Below are 15,787 nucleotides of genomic sequence, written 5' to 3' on the forward strand. Positions count from 1 at the left end.
AAATTGTTATTAGATTTAACACCTCCGTCAGTGCATCAGCTACCGTTGATCAAGCACCTCGTAGAACACGTCTTAAAATATGTGTAGAGAACCCTAGTGGCATTAATATCTTGCCCAGGTTAAAAATCGTCAAAACTTGTGTTGTTGTTACTGCTGTTAGCGTCGGTAGCAGTTTTACCCTGAAGACAGCCATTATTGGTGATATCAGAGCAAACATCATTACCCGCTACCCGATGTTTCTTACCAATATGTATAGCACTAATATAATATTTTCGCAATGGGGGCAAGGCAATGCATTAGTAGTTCTAGAAGCACCCGGCAAACAGTTACCATCACTAGCACTTGACACTGAATCACTATTTGTAAAATTGGGCATCTTTCCAGCTTGCGAAGCACATCCGTCACTTGAAGATTCCATTAGTTTAGTTAATTATACACATTTGTTTTAATTACATGCACACTTTTTTATTGTTGCTGGAAATAAAACTCAAAATTAATACATTTAATTCTTAGTTACATTAATTAGACCCACAATTTAATAGGCAGTTAATTTCCCAAGAATTATGCTTTATTTTAAATACATAATATGCTGTTGAGTTTTATTTTATAAAATTCTGTTTTTTAAAATTATTTTACCTGCAATAAACAAAATTATGTTCAGGGTAGGAACCATGTGTCTAAAATGTGCTTTTGGATTCTGTTTTTCTGCACTTTGTTCTGCAGTTAACCTATTCATCTCGACATAAGAATTATCCGAATTATTCAAAAGTAAAATTGATAGCGTTGAATAGAGGTTAGTTAAAATGGGTTGGAGTATTTTACGGTTGTTTTGAGTACTATTGAAATTTCTTTCATTCAAATACATGATGATTTTAATATACCCTTCTTAAAGTCCATTCTCTTATCCAACTGTGTTTTATTTTCCCTTGTTATTACTCTTTTCATTTCATCTAGTAATTATTCTGCTATAACATATGTTACAGTAGCTTTTTGTGCGAATTGAAACTGATGGTCGATTGCGGGTCGACCAAAGGAAGCAAGCTGGCAAGTAGCCTTCAATTTTTATAAAGCTACTATATTGATATTTTTAGCATCACCAGGAAAATTAGTATACTGTATGGTCCAGACATTAAATAATTATTTATTTATTCTAAACATTACCAACAACAATAGGAAAAAAAGTGATCATTTGACTAAGCAGAATATTTCCACTGTGCTACCAGAAACACGATCCGTTTGATTGCATATATTTTGTATCTTAACTCTGATCTGTTAACTGAGGAAGCTCAGTGGTATAAGTATCCACACAGCAAGCAGAATCCCCAGTTTCATTCCTTGACAGTTCAGAGATCAATTTTCTGTGTTCTTCCAACTTTCTTTCAAACACATTAGTATTACAAGAAGACGAAATAACTTTAGAACAGAAATGTTGTTTTATTGTTTGAATTATTTATTAATGAAATAACGTATAATTTAGTGGTTCAAAATATACAAATAATGCACTATTTGAAGCATTTACAGGCTGAGTTGTACTTCCAGATTCCAGAAAACTAAATGCATTGAATTTTAACCCAAACATATTTACACATAAAATCATTCGTTACTCGTTATAATTTTCACACCGACTACTACCGAATTTTATATTACACCGAATTTTCTGAAACCAAATATATTTGTTTAAGCATTCTAGTTATTCTGTATTTGTCGTTAAGGAAATAAATTAAGTCTTGTTAAAAAAAGCTCTTTTATTTTGAAAGGAAATATTTTGTTTCTGGAATATTTAAATAAGTCGGAACTTACACACTGAGACTACAGAATTTAGTATAATGCAAAAAGAACGCGACAGTTATCATTATTAATAATAAAAATACTGACGGGAAATAGTAAAACACACTCTTAAGCAATTAAATAACTTTCTAAATAAGAATTTTTCTGTATCTAGAAGCTAAACTATACTAAACATATGCTTAATAAAAATTAAAATAAAAATGTAAATAATACACAAATACTATTAAAACAGAATTCATAAAATTAATAAAGCTCAAAATTATGAATAAGAATTATTTTAGCTTAAACCAAAAATAACTGCATTTTCAATTGATAAAATATAAATTAATATGTTCACGAATTATTACTTGGCTCTCTCAAACTTTAAGGTCTTTAGCCAAATGTAAATTGTAATTGGCATTCTAATTTTCTTTTTCTTTAAAAATAATAATAACAGTAATTACACAACATCAAAGCAAAGGCTTGATTTTTAAGAAGTAACTATAACTGTACGTAGGCCTTCAACTTACTTGGACGCATAACCACTAAAGACTTAAGAAACAATATGGCATGCTCATGCCTTGTACATGAATTACAATGATAAATATAATGCTGTAATTGTTACATTCTTAAAATAATTACCTCCCTATGATAAAGCGTACCTCATCTAATATGTGCTGCTACAAGGTAAGGTTTGTCATATGTTTATGAATTTCCAAGCTTTTCAGTTACAATGTTAATACGCTCCGTCAGAATTGAACTGTGCATGACACAACGATACTTTTACACGCTGTAAAGAGGAAAACCTCACTGCTGAGAACCAAGTAATACACACGCAAAAATATACATGGAGAATAAGCTACCGCTTGTGTTTTCTATTTGGAGTACATTATATGTACATCTCTTGACTACACGTGTTCTCTCCTAACATAAACATTAATACTGTACATGTGAAACACTGTTACTGATACCTACAATTCATGTAAACAAACTTGTCTACCGGTCAGCTATTTACACAATTCTTTTACTTTATCTTCAATGAGTGTTAGCCTCTGTTCCATTAGCACCATAGTTCTTCTTAAGGTCTCCACTTGTGCGTGGACGTTCTCCAATGTTGCAGCAAGACTTGGAGGGATATCTCTATTTCTCTCGTCTACAGTATGAGACGAAGGATACGCGAACTCATTACACTGTTTTCCTTGCACTCCTGGCACTCTTTGTGTTGAATAATATTCTTTTACATCAGTCTCTCCTTCCCCATCACCTCCTGCCGAATCACGTTCTGTATAATGTATACCAACATTAGTAACCTAGAATACAAGAATAATCATTTAAGAATGTTGCAACACTTTACAGTTAGCATATTCGTAAATAAAGGATTTTTTTTCTGTGGGATCTCTGCTTTCTTTTCACTTTTCTACATTTTTGTGCTTGACAGAATTATAGTTTTGCTACATAGGAAATATGTGTTGACAATAAAGGCACAGCGAGTGGAGCTGGATTCGTTACATGTAGTTTAGTGGATAATCTATGATGAGAACAGTGGATACCAGCATATCGTGCATAACATTCATATACGAGTACTTGAACTCGAATTATTTAAGTGCTTGTTATATATTCTTTTCTTCCCCCATAATATTTTCTAAATAATATTTACAGATAGTTATCAAGTTAAGGAAAGTATGTGGAGAAAAATCAACTTATTGCGGCGTGACACTATCGCTAGCCTACAGCACATGGAATGGAGGCATGCAACTCATGAATGGTTTCCAGATGAGTATTGTATCATTTTTCATGCAGTGAGGAACTCGAGAGGATGAAGGTATTCGCTTCCAAATTTGAGCTCCAGAACAGACCACAGATGTTTAGTAATGTTGAGATCTGGGGATTGGGAAAGCCAGGAGAGGTATTTTAGTTCATCCCGATGTTTGTGAAACACGCCTCAACAGCACTATGAATTGTGCATTGTCATTTTGAAAAATCGTTATATTAGCTGGAGACCAAAGGTGGACCATAGGATGCAGGTGGTCACCGAAAATGACCAAACAATACTGGTGAAAATGTGTCCTTTGAACGTCACAGGATCTAAGGAATATCAGAGAATTGCAATCCACAGCATCACAGAGCCGCTACCATATTTTACGATGTAAAGAAGACAGCCTGGAGCCATAAGTTGCTTTGGGTGTCCGCATACATAACAAATCCTGCTGCTGGAAATAATAGAGTGTGGACCATATTACGCGTATCCAATTATCGAATGTCTACTTTGCTTATTCTCGACACATTTTCTTCGCACTAAAACACTGTAAGTTGAGATCAATGGTCTGGAAATTGTGACGCACGTGTTTAGGTCATTTAACTCGCTTCGTATTGCATTAATTCCGAAGTCACTTTTGTTGCATTCGCTCCACGCTCATAGATGACAATTCTCTTCAAATACCTGGATCGTTGTTACTGAGACTCCTCTTAAGATCAGTGCTATCCTTTGCCGATGTTGTTTTGCCATGAGTTATGTCATCCATCATCATCTGGATATGGATTGGAAGAAGAGGATCTGTCAATTAGTCAGGCCGTTTCTCCGATTTGACCTTCAAATTCTTTTCTGTGGGGAATGGTAAAGAACATTGTGTACAAGCACAAAGACATACCAACGACTCCCGACGATATGAAACGCCGTATTACTGCAGTCTGTTCTACCATTCCAACTGAAATGCTGCATGTACATTTTACCTATACTAGAACATGTAACTATACTCGTGGCCAACATAAGTTTTCAGTGACGTAATTTCAGTAGCTCCAAATCACTAACCATACGTAATTCCAAGTAATGTTGGAACTGCACCATTATGAAAAAGTTTCCTACTACAGAACCTCATTTTTTAGATTTACCTGCACATAGTTAAATATTAGTACTTTGAAGTAACAAATAGTTAATATATACCTAATGCATGCTCGCAAATACGCAATGATCTTAAGTTATAGAAACGAATACAGGGCTGCAACATTTTCTGTAACAAGCAATGCGGTTTGTCGATGCGCGCAAACAAATAATTCCACATTTAAAAGATTACCCTTTATGTAGAACAAATTATGCAGTTATGAATTGGTAAAAGATCTACAATATATCTGTGAAGTAAAATAATTAATGCATATATATAAAATAGCTTGTTTTCTGCTGTACTGGTGCAATATGGCGTCCTGTGCAAGGGAAATTCAGTGTGTCTATTTACCTGCGTGTTATTTTCGATTATATAGAGGTGGCAGTCCATTAAATAGCCAAGCAAGGCAAACTGTTTCAAACGTGTATTTATATTTACAACGTGCCGATCCCTTTAAGGGTGAGTGATATTGTTAGCCTTACCGCTGATATAAGAGGTGATACTTTTGTTCAAAAAGGAATTCTTGGAAGAATAGAAAGTGTCAACTCTCGTAAAGAGAAGAAACAGGGTGAAAGACATGTCTATGCAACCAGTACATCTTAAATGTTTTTAAGTTTTCATGTTAGCGTTACACACAGACTAATGTGCTTTTTTTTTAAGTATTATATAGTTTTTTACAACCCTATTCGACTTACTACAGAGCTATAAATATCAGTCCTTCTATACGCCTGACGTCTGCGAAAACAGTGCATCAATTACGACCTATTTGCAGTACAAATTTTAGATGAATATATATGTAAAAGCAATACGTAAGCACAGAACAGGGACACCACACGGGACCTTGTCATTACGAAAAGTAGTACTCTGCAACTTATACAAAAGTGATAGCTTTCGTAACTGCGAAATAATTACAATCCACCTTTACTAACACTAAATGGACATTTCCTTCTTGACCAAAGGTTATAATTTAAAGACGCCATCGTGTACAACTATTCTTCAATATACCATATACCAAAAATCTAAGAAAAATATTTCTTCGTTACAGAGATACAACGCTTCAAACAATGGAAAAAGAGCTGCTTACGTCACAGCAACAGAAGGGTTTGGGCATGACGTCACAGATAGATATCGCTGTGAGTCGCATTGGAAGCTTCAGGGAATCTTTTCATATTACAGTTTCTTACTGCAAACTACAAATAAATTTAGAAGAATAGTGAAAGGAAAAATGGCAAAATAAGTAATACACTTACAGTATATAAACGTAACGTGTTAATAAGACCTATTTTCCTAGATTGAAATACATTAATGGTTATTTGTAATGTTTTATTATTACAAATATTTTAGATATTTGTACGCTTAAGCAGGATTACTTTACTATTGTATTACCCCAAAAACACTAGAGTCTAAGCAGTGTATCAGTTCAAATTAAGTCATGCGTAGATTGAGAATATCTAGGCCATCATATTATAGCTTTCCTTTATTTTGAAGATTTGGCGTGAATCTTCATGCTATTATACTACGGCTACAAATAAGCACTTCCTGCACCAAAAAGCTCTTAATCCCTTTAAAAATATTCATATCCCATTACATCTTTTTATTTTTTCTACTATTTACTCTGCATATTAGCAATTGGCCACCCCCCACCATTGCTACAACTATTCTTATTTTAATGCTACAAGAATCGTATTATATAGCGCTTTACTTTCTTACTATATTTCTACAAACAAAGGAAATGCTTTTGTGGTCACCGCCGTGGTTTGAAGCTGAAGAAAGCTGTAGCGAATACAGGAAGACAGATCGTTAGGCTGCCAAAAGATCATCATAAACAAGATAAGTGATCAAGAATTTTTCTTGTGACCTAGGCGTCGGTTCTCAAAAATAGGCACCATAATAATACAATTTCATACATGGACCTTCATAATTTTATTTTTGATTTAACTTATTTAGAATCCAGACTCCTATTTCCTATCGCCTGGACTACCTGGCGTCCAGGATTTTTCGAACCTGATCAAGAGGAATATTGACAGAAATTCATTATGTGTTACTTATGTTGTTACTTTGAAACTTCAGCTTTTTCAATAACCTCACACGAAATAGTGTCTCTAAGTATACAAACAGGTTTATTTATATTCTTTCTCCCCTTCAGGCCTAAATTTTTACTGGCCCCCTAAAATTTTCAAGGTTGGCTTGCAAATAAACTATAATAGAACTATAATATGGTTGGATTAGCCCCTAACTTCTATCGGGCCCCCTACATTTTTGGGGTGGCTAAAAGCCTGCCCTCAGCTCTGAGATAATTAATGTTTAGTATACAGTGGTACATTTGAAAATATTATATCGTGAACACTAGCGTGCGCAGGATATTGGGAATGTGGGTTCCAGATCTAAAGTATCACCATTTGGAATGTCGTCCTTTCCCCCGTTTCCCTTAACAAATGATAGCGTCATTGCACCCGACGCTGCGTCGGCGACGCACGGCTACACTTACAGACGGGAAATAATTTACACGTAATCTCTTCTGATTGTAATAATTCTACATAAAAAAAAGTTTGTCTAATGGGGGTTCCAAGGCACCCACGTTGCGCACGCCTATGATCGTGAAAGTACTGCGTTTTGTGTTCTGAAGTCCACAAGTATTAAATTAAAAAAAATAAATAAATAAATTTAAAAAAAAGCAAACGTTTGAAGAGTAGCCTTTGTTAAGTTTCGTCCAGTAGACTGATTTCTCTTATATTGTTTCACTCACTGAAACAGAATATTATGTTCATTACCTGTCATGACATATCACAAACATTCATTATTAAAGGACACTGTGGATCAATAGTGGAGCGCTCACCTCTAGTGTGAGGGGTACCTGGTTCGAAGTCAAGCCATGCGAATCTGTGGTGAACAATATCGTGTCCGTGTGTTTTCTCGCAATTCAGACGTTTCCTCTCACATGACCATTTCACCGATTCTTTTATAATCATTCACTCTCATTAATCATCTCTCCCTTTACTTACAGGACATATTCGTGGAACATAAAAGTGGAAATTTCATTTTATTTTAGTCAGTAATAAGCCACTATAACTAGTTTGTTATCATTACTGTGAGATCACATCTGTTTATTTGCTGATTTAAATGTTAACTCATGTGCTCAAAACACTTCAGCCAATTTGTAAATGTTCACATGGACTAATATAAACAATTTACGAGTATGTTCCATGGACAAAGAAAACGACAGTAAGCGCGCTGATATTATAATGAAATAATATTGCTAATGTGTAAAGTAGTTCGATAATAGCACTGGTAAATTCTCAGAATGCTCACGAACATAATTATAATCATAAGTTTGTTCGTCCTTGTGTTGAATTCAATAAAGAATTTAGATTATTTTTACTTGGAGAAATGTTTTTTTTTTTCATGTATTAATTTCCTTGGGCTTCCCCCTGAGCGCATAACTATCGAATTCACGATGAACTTGCATATAAGAAATTAGCACTTTACTATCAAGAAACTATGCTTTTATATTGTTGATTTTTTCTTAAGAATGAATAAAATTCGCTTCGTAAGGTTGGTCGGTGATCGCAAGTTGAGAATTTTAATTAGTTTCTTACCTCAGGCTGCAAACAATATCAATAATATAGCAAATTAGTACACCTCAACTTTGTCCTAGAATACTCAAATATATTCAAATTGGTAATAAATAAATACATAAATAAATAAATAAATAGCTTGCTTTTTAAATAAACCTTAAATTCTGTTACTTTTCTTGTTCTTTGTGTTCTTAGCAACGTCGTATACATTTGAAAAACATGCATCGTATCTTTCGCTAAGCCATTTCCCTAGTGAACGGCGCAGACCTTTTCCCCTGTACCGACCTGTGACGTACAAACATGGTGGTAATTGTTTTAAGTGCACGGATGGCAGACGAATTCAATCGCAAATTTCGACTAGTTAGAATCGTCGCATGAGCGAAAGAAAGTGTTCTCCGTAATCAAGTATCTCTGAAGTTTTTTTTTTTTTTTTTTTTTTTTTCAGAGCAATAAAAACAAATCAGTGGAAATGTACATTAAACTGAACGTTTGTAGAACTGACATCAATTCCGCTGATGGCAATTACGAGAAATGAAAACATTTGGAAATTTACATATTTTGTGATTCTCTTACAAAGTAGTAGCTTACTTTTACCACTTTATTTACATGAATCATGGTACACAATGTAAACAAACAACAGCAAAAACAATACCAGAGAGATGATACGATAATTACGTCACGGGCGTAAAGAACTATTTACTCTAAATCGATTTTTTCTAGTAAATTTTCAGTATTAACTACACGATATTAAACCTGCGCTCTTATTCGGGACTTCGGTAGTGGAAACTAAGTATAGTAGATCTACGAGTAACAAGCTTAATCTATTGCGCAACCATGTTCGTAAAACAAAATTATTTCTCTCACTGAAATTAATGTAAATACGGTACAATTAACTCGTTTTAGCCATATAATGGTACTGTTATCTTTTCCTTACATTTTGCAGTATTTTCGGTGATAAAACAGATAGAATGAAAACGGCAATATCCATTTAAAGATAAATAAGCAAGTAATACTAATAAACAAAGCAGTATGAGGGAAAACAAGCGCACAAAAGAACCAAAAGTAGTTTTTGATCACAGCTCTTTGACACACAATGTTTACGGAAAAGGCACCGAAGTACTACTAGGCGAGTGGAATTATGGATTTTAGCGTTACGGGTTGCATAAACACCTACGCATACATATATACAGTGAAACCTGTCTATGTTGGCCACCATCGGTTCCATCCAAAAGTGGCCAACTTACAGAAAATAAATGTGATTTGTGTATTTTTAGCATAGGATTTCTAGTATTACTTGATTGTAAAATTTGACAATAAATGACAATTGAGCTTTAACCTTGAGAATTTTCCGGAATTACTAAAGCTTCCCACTGATGAAAGGAACCGATATAGCTAATGGTTTTACCAAAACAGACAGGGTAAACAAATACGTACAACCGTTTCCTGAATCCCTGTGCGTGCTTTTTCTTATTCACATCTTCCTTAACTCTTCAATCGTGCCGTTCCATTCTTCTGTCTATTCTTGTTGTGCAGGTGTTTAGGGCTACGCAGATGGAGTTTTTAAGTTGTCAAACGTGTAATGAAACTTGTTGTCAGGTCTGAAATCCAAACCTATACCCTAGAAATCCCGTTTTTCATAAATGTTTGCACTGAGTGCAATTTACAGGAAAAGTCATATAATTCATTTATATCTGACATAGAATGAGGAAGGGTGTGACAAACGCCAGTAAAATTCAAATATGAAGTGAGTGTGGCAAAATCGATGTTGAAATCGCACGGATTATGGAAGTCCATAAAAAGTGGAGTGTGGTCGAAAAGTGACATCCCTGCCTAGACGAAACAGTGCATTGAGGCGATTGTATCTTACAGACAGATTTCAATCATCACAAGACCTTGCAACGAGTTGGCGGGAAACATCTGGTGTCAATGTTTGTTCGCGGTGTCAGTGGGAAGCAAGTTGAAATCCATGCATTTGCGTTCAAACAGGGCTGTCAAGAAGCTATGACTTACATAAGAACAACGTACAATGCCAAGGTGTTCACAGAAATTTGCTTCCCAATTTCTGATTTTCCCTGACTGCGTTCCCAACTTTTCCCTGAGTTTTACTAGCCTCCACCATCCCCATAGCCAGCAAACTCTCACCTTTTCTGCTGTACATATATTACTTTTTTACAAGATTACACAAGATTTGCATTATATACACAAGATTACAAATGTATACAAAGAATTATTAAGTTACAATTATAAATTACAAATTCTACTAGTATTAATGCGTTGTAAGACTTATAAAGCATTAAAACACTGAAAATAGTATGGTTTGAAAAAAGTCATTTCTTCTGTACAATAGGAAGAATGTATTGACATGAATAACTATGGTTAAGTTATACAGTCATAAGTATTATTATTATTAATAATAATAATAATAATAATAATAATAATAATAATAATAATAATAATAATAATAATAATAATAAGACAAAGAGAGAACCATTAAGAACACTTCAGGACATGCACATCCTCACAACATGGAAATGCAAAATCAACAAACCCCATATATAAAAATAGTATGCTTTGACAGTCATTTCTTTTGTACTATAAGCAGTAGTAACAACATACATTTTAAAAGATAGTCTTGGTACCTTTGTCTGGAACATTTTACACTATAAGAACCTCCTGATTATGCTGATGGATATAGTGGTTACACCCAGCACTGCTGTATAGCATAATACACAAGCCTTTGAAACATCACAGTGTTTTCTAGAAGATTTTCTACAAGTAGTGACTTGTTGATAGAGAAACCACTTTCAACGGATGAATTGCCATGTAACATTATCAAGGAAATTTTGACAATTTCTAAGAAGTTAGCGAACTTGGCATCATCCTTTAGCATCTTGTAGTAAAACTCATCTAATCCCACAAAATCATCGTATTTCAGTAAACTCGCAAAAATATGATTTCAAGGAACCCTGTGCTTCAACACACAATACATAAAACTGTTTCTTTGCCTGTTCAGCCACATCTGATGAAATCCTGTTTGCCCCATGAAGATCTTCAAAAACAATTTCCGTTCTTTTTCTTGCTAGAGAAGGTCGCTCCACAATATTATTTGGTACAAAAGAATTGACACCACGCACGAATTTGAACTTCAGTGGGCTTCTTTCACGTAACTTTTGAACTGAACCTCTAATTTGCAAAACTTAAGTTTGAATTCTAGTTTCTTCCTGTATATATACTATATATATTCCTGTATATATATATTCCTTTAATACTTTTCTCGCAGTAAATCAACGCCAATAGGAAGAAGTTTCTCATTTGACAATTCTAAAGACATCAGCTTCTAATCAGAGTCAGCTTGCTGCAACATTTCTTGTTTCAAACATCGGGCCAACGGACCAATAAGTCCGAAAGTGCTGTGTGCAAGAAAGGTATTAGTGGCTTTCGAGACTGAAATCTTGAAGAAACACTTCACATTCTGCTGAAACAACTTTGAAACTTGCTACTTGCTCTTCAAGAGAGGTTCTTACATTTGTTCCTTTTAAGAAGATTGCTGCCGACAATTAGGCAGTGTACAATGTTATATGAATTTCTTCACATTGTCATAAATTTTCGCTGCGTTTTCCAAACAACCTGCATTCTCAAGACATCTGACGAAACAGAAATTCTTTGGTATTCAGGAGATCCTGTAATGGCAGTATACTCTGCACGGCGAGCTGAGCTGTTATTTAAAAAGGTGATACGTGCCTCTAAGAGTCTCGTTTAAATACGTGTAGGCCATTCTTCATAGCACCATACAAAGCATGTAGTCCACATACACCAGTGTCAATCGAAGTCTTTCCATTGAGATTTTGTTAACACATTTCACTTTTCTGTTTTTCTCCGAAGCTGAGATTTACGTTTGGTCCATTTATGAAAACCTGCAGTAAACTGTCTAGTGGAAGACCTAGCTTCTCTCTGAATTTTTCCAATACTCATCAGCTCTTGCCCGTCACTATTTAGACACTATGTAGAAACTTTTTTTTTTATTTACATCCCAGAAACTTATGACTAGGTCAATCTGGTCCCTATGAACTATTTTAGTGAGAAATTCGTTAAAACATATGACACAATTTGCAAATCTCTGAAATATGAAGCCAAGTCATAGTTCATTACATTAAGATGCTTTATATTAAAAAAAATAAAATAAAAAATGTAAGCAATGGACTGTCAGAAAACATCAACTGGAAAGTTTGGCTAATGTTCTGGAAAGCATTCCGGGATATTCTCTTTCCAACCAACTCCAAAATCCATATTATTTTGGCCTTCGTAACATCTTCAATTTGTGGGTATGAATGTAAACCATGTTCATTCTTTTTGCAATTGATTTCATTTCTTCCACTTGATTCTGGACGATGATCCTCAGGATTAAACAATTTTCTCTCATTCCTAACTACCGTTACCTGTAACTGATAATTGTATTATTGCAGTAGAAGACACAAGCATAGTGACAGCAGCTGCATAAACTAAGTTTTTAAGTTCTTAATATGCTGAGGTCCTTTAGCATGAGATGACACTGTTCTACGACCCATGTTACTAAGCTTGAAAGACTTCGCACACACTTTGCAAAATGCATATCCACTGTCTCTAAGTACACGTCGTATCTAGGAAGAAAAGTCAAAATACAGATTCTCATCTGGCGATTGGCCATTAAAGAAAGTTAGTATAAGTGTCATGATTTGGAGATGTTTTTCAGGTGTGGTCGGTAGAATCTATATTTGTAATAGACAAACATACAAAATGATTCAGACTAAAATGATACCTTCGAGAAGAGATTTATTCAACGCTAAACCCTTTATCTTTCAAGACGATTTTGCCCCTTGTCACCGTGCCTGAGTTATAAAAGATTATATTCTGTCCTTACGGCATGTTAGATCACTTCTTTGGCCCGGTAATTCGCCGGACTTAAACCTTACTGAAAATTTATAACGTAACTTGAAGGTTATGGGTAGTACAAGGACACTTACAACAAGAAATCAGTTAATTGAAACAATAAACGACGTATGGTAACATTGCATTCACATAGACTGCAAAACTTAGTGAACTAAGCCATAATGATGCAATCTAGTTATCAAATCGCGTGGATATCCAATTAGGTATTAGCTCAAGTCAAAGTCATTCTTTACAAACCTAAATTTAACTTCCGTTAACAATGGCTGTCATATTTTATGAAGTATCACCCATTGTTGAAGATATATCGTAATTCATTCTGCATAAAATTTCCTTTAAATTGATGTATATCTCATTGTATGTTTATACTTGTAAACCTTCTTGTATGTATATACTTCTTATTAAACCTTGCAAATGCATAAAATTACATGGAGTTGCTATTAATTTTTCTATTGCTGTATACATGGCGATTTATTCCAATTTTGCTACTAAACAGGACTCTTAATATACCAGTACCCAAAAGTCAAGTCGGGATCAACTATCCCAACACGCTACTATGCTTAGACAATAGGCACCCTCACTATTAATCAATGTGCCTTAACATTTGATTCCCAAAGGAGATTAATTTACTACAAGCACGCAATAAAAATAATTTTAAAATCTTACTCTAGAAAAGTATCACAATAGAAATACAAACCGGAAGTCTGAATGACGTAATTTGAAGGTTGTGGTTAATGCAAGGACACCTACAACAAATGTTAATTGAAGCAATAAACGATGTGTGGCAACATTGCATTCACAAAAACTGCAAAACTTGGTGAATAAGCCATAACGATGCAATCTAGTTATCAAATCGTGTGGATATCCAGTTAAGAATTAGCTCAAGTCAAAGTTATTCTTTACAAACCTAAATTTAACTTTCGTTAACAATGGCTGTTATATTTTATAAAGTACTCAGTAACTTAATTTGCATTCTGAATAAAATTTCCTTTAAATTTATGTATATTTCATTGTATGTTTATACTTGTATAGACACTTTTTATTAAATCCTGTAAACGCATAAAATTACATGGAGTTCCTATTAATTTTTCCATTACTGTATATACGGTGATTTATTTCAATTTTACTACTAAATATTGTATCCCAAAGCCGAGTCGAGATCAATTACCACAATTCGCTACTGTGCTTAGACGATACGTACGTTATCACGCTCATTATTGATCAATATGCATCAACATTTGATTCCCAAAGGAAATCAATTTACTACAAGCACACAATAAAAATAATTTTAAAACCTTACTCTAAACGTATCACAATAGAAAAACAAACCTGAATGTCTGATTGCTGAGTGTCAGAGACTGTGGATCGTGCATCAACCTCATAAGTTTCTGTTTCAGCTTCATTTGCCGGTACGCGAAGGCTCGGTCGAGGGTGATTTAACCTCTCCTCTTTATCGAAATTCGTGCGCCAAACAAACACCTGCTTGTCAGCTCCACCTGAAGCAAAAAATTCTCCATTATTAGAAAACGTCACGGCTGTGACAGGTCCTTCGTGGCCCCTCAGAGTATATATTGGGCGGCCTTCCAGCAAATCAAGGACTTTCATTGTACCATCCTGAGAAGCTGATATAAGATAATTGCCACCAGGATGGAAAGATAACTTGTTCACTGCACATTCATGACACTTATAATGTTGTAACAACTTATACATACGCACATCATACACTTTCACAGCATTGTTTGAAAGGGCAGCGCCCACACATGTGCCTGTAGGATGAAATTCCACATAGCTTGGAAATGCTTTTAGTTCACTAAAACTGTGAATGAGTTGTCCGCTAATTTGATCGTGTAATTTCACAGTTTTGTCATCTGAACAAGAAGCAATTAAACGCCCATCTTGAGAGAATCGAGCACATCGTACCCAATTATTGTGTTCGATTATGGATTTAATAAACTTGTGACGCGGAACTGACCACATCTTCACTGATTTGTCATCAGATGCTGTTAATAACTGCAAGCCATCTGGAGAGAAGTGCACTGATCGAACGGAGGCAGCATGTGCCTTAAATTCTGTTGAGTCTCCTTTAATTGTTGGCGTCCAAAGCCTTACTGTACGATCACGTGAAGCTGTTGCCATTAAATGTCCTGTTGGTGAAAAACAGACATCCAGAACTGCATCGCTATGACCTACGAATCTGAAAAGAAACAAAGTATTTATATCTCTTGACTACATTATACAATTTTGTTATTTCATAAACAAAAATGGTCATTCTTTACAGATTTTCGAATGTGTGAATTCGAAAATGACATTGACTTTTGTTGACTAGATCTTGTTTCCATATTACCCATGGTAGTAAAGACGAAGGTCTTTGAAATACAACGTGGTCATGAATTCAACAACTTACGAACCAATTCAAATAATTACATCCTATTAACAATAGTCTGTTTCTTTACGTATGTGAAGAAAATTTTTGTAAGAGACTGGAGGATAATGAACAAAACTCTGATTGATCAAACGAATAGTAAATTAAACGCACCAAGGCGAAATTTTATTTCAAGAAATTTACAATTTTACAATTAGGTAACAGTAGCATACCACCATCCACCTACATAAGTTCTTTTTTTTAAAAACTCAGGAAGTATG

General features: G+C 34.7%; 1 protein-coding gene across 2 annotated transcripts in view; it reads right to left on the minus strand.

Moving 5' to 3' along the window:
• Positions 1-550: 550 nt before the first annotated feature.
• Positions 551-15,787, minus strand: part of LOC145680773 (uncharacterized) — a 47,289-nt gene continuing 32,052 nt past the window's right edge. For both annotated transcript variants that reach the window (XM_081751766.1, XM_081751767.1), the window contains exons 3-4: positions 14,474-15,338; positions 551-3,077 (exon numbers count right to left, since the gene is read on the minus strand). In XM_081751766.1, coding sequence (XP_081607892.1) covers positions 2,775-3,077; positions 14,474-15,338 — 1,168 coding nt within the window. In that variant the 3' untranslated portion in view covers positions 551-2,774. The remainder of the gene's footprint in view (positions 3,078-14,473; positions 15,339-15,787) is intronic.

This window comes from Thermobia domestica, chromosome 3 (genome assembly GCF_964235325.1).
Source record: "Thermobia domestica chromosome 3, izTheDome1.hap1.1, whole genome shotgun sequence".
Lineage (NCBI taxonomy): Eukaryota > Metazoa > Arthropoda > Insecta > Zygentoma > Lepismatidae > Thermobia > Thermobia domestica.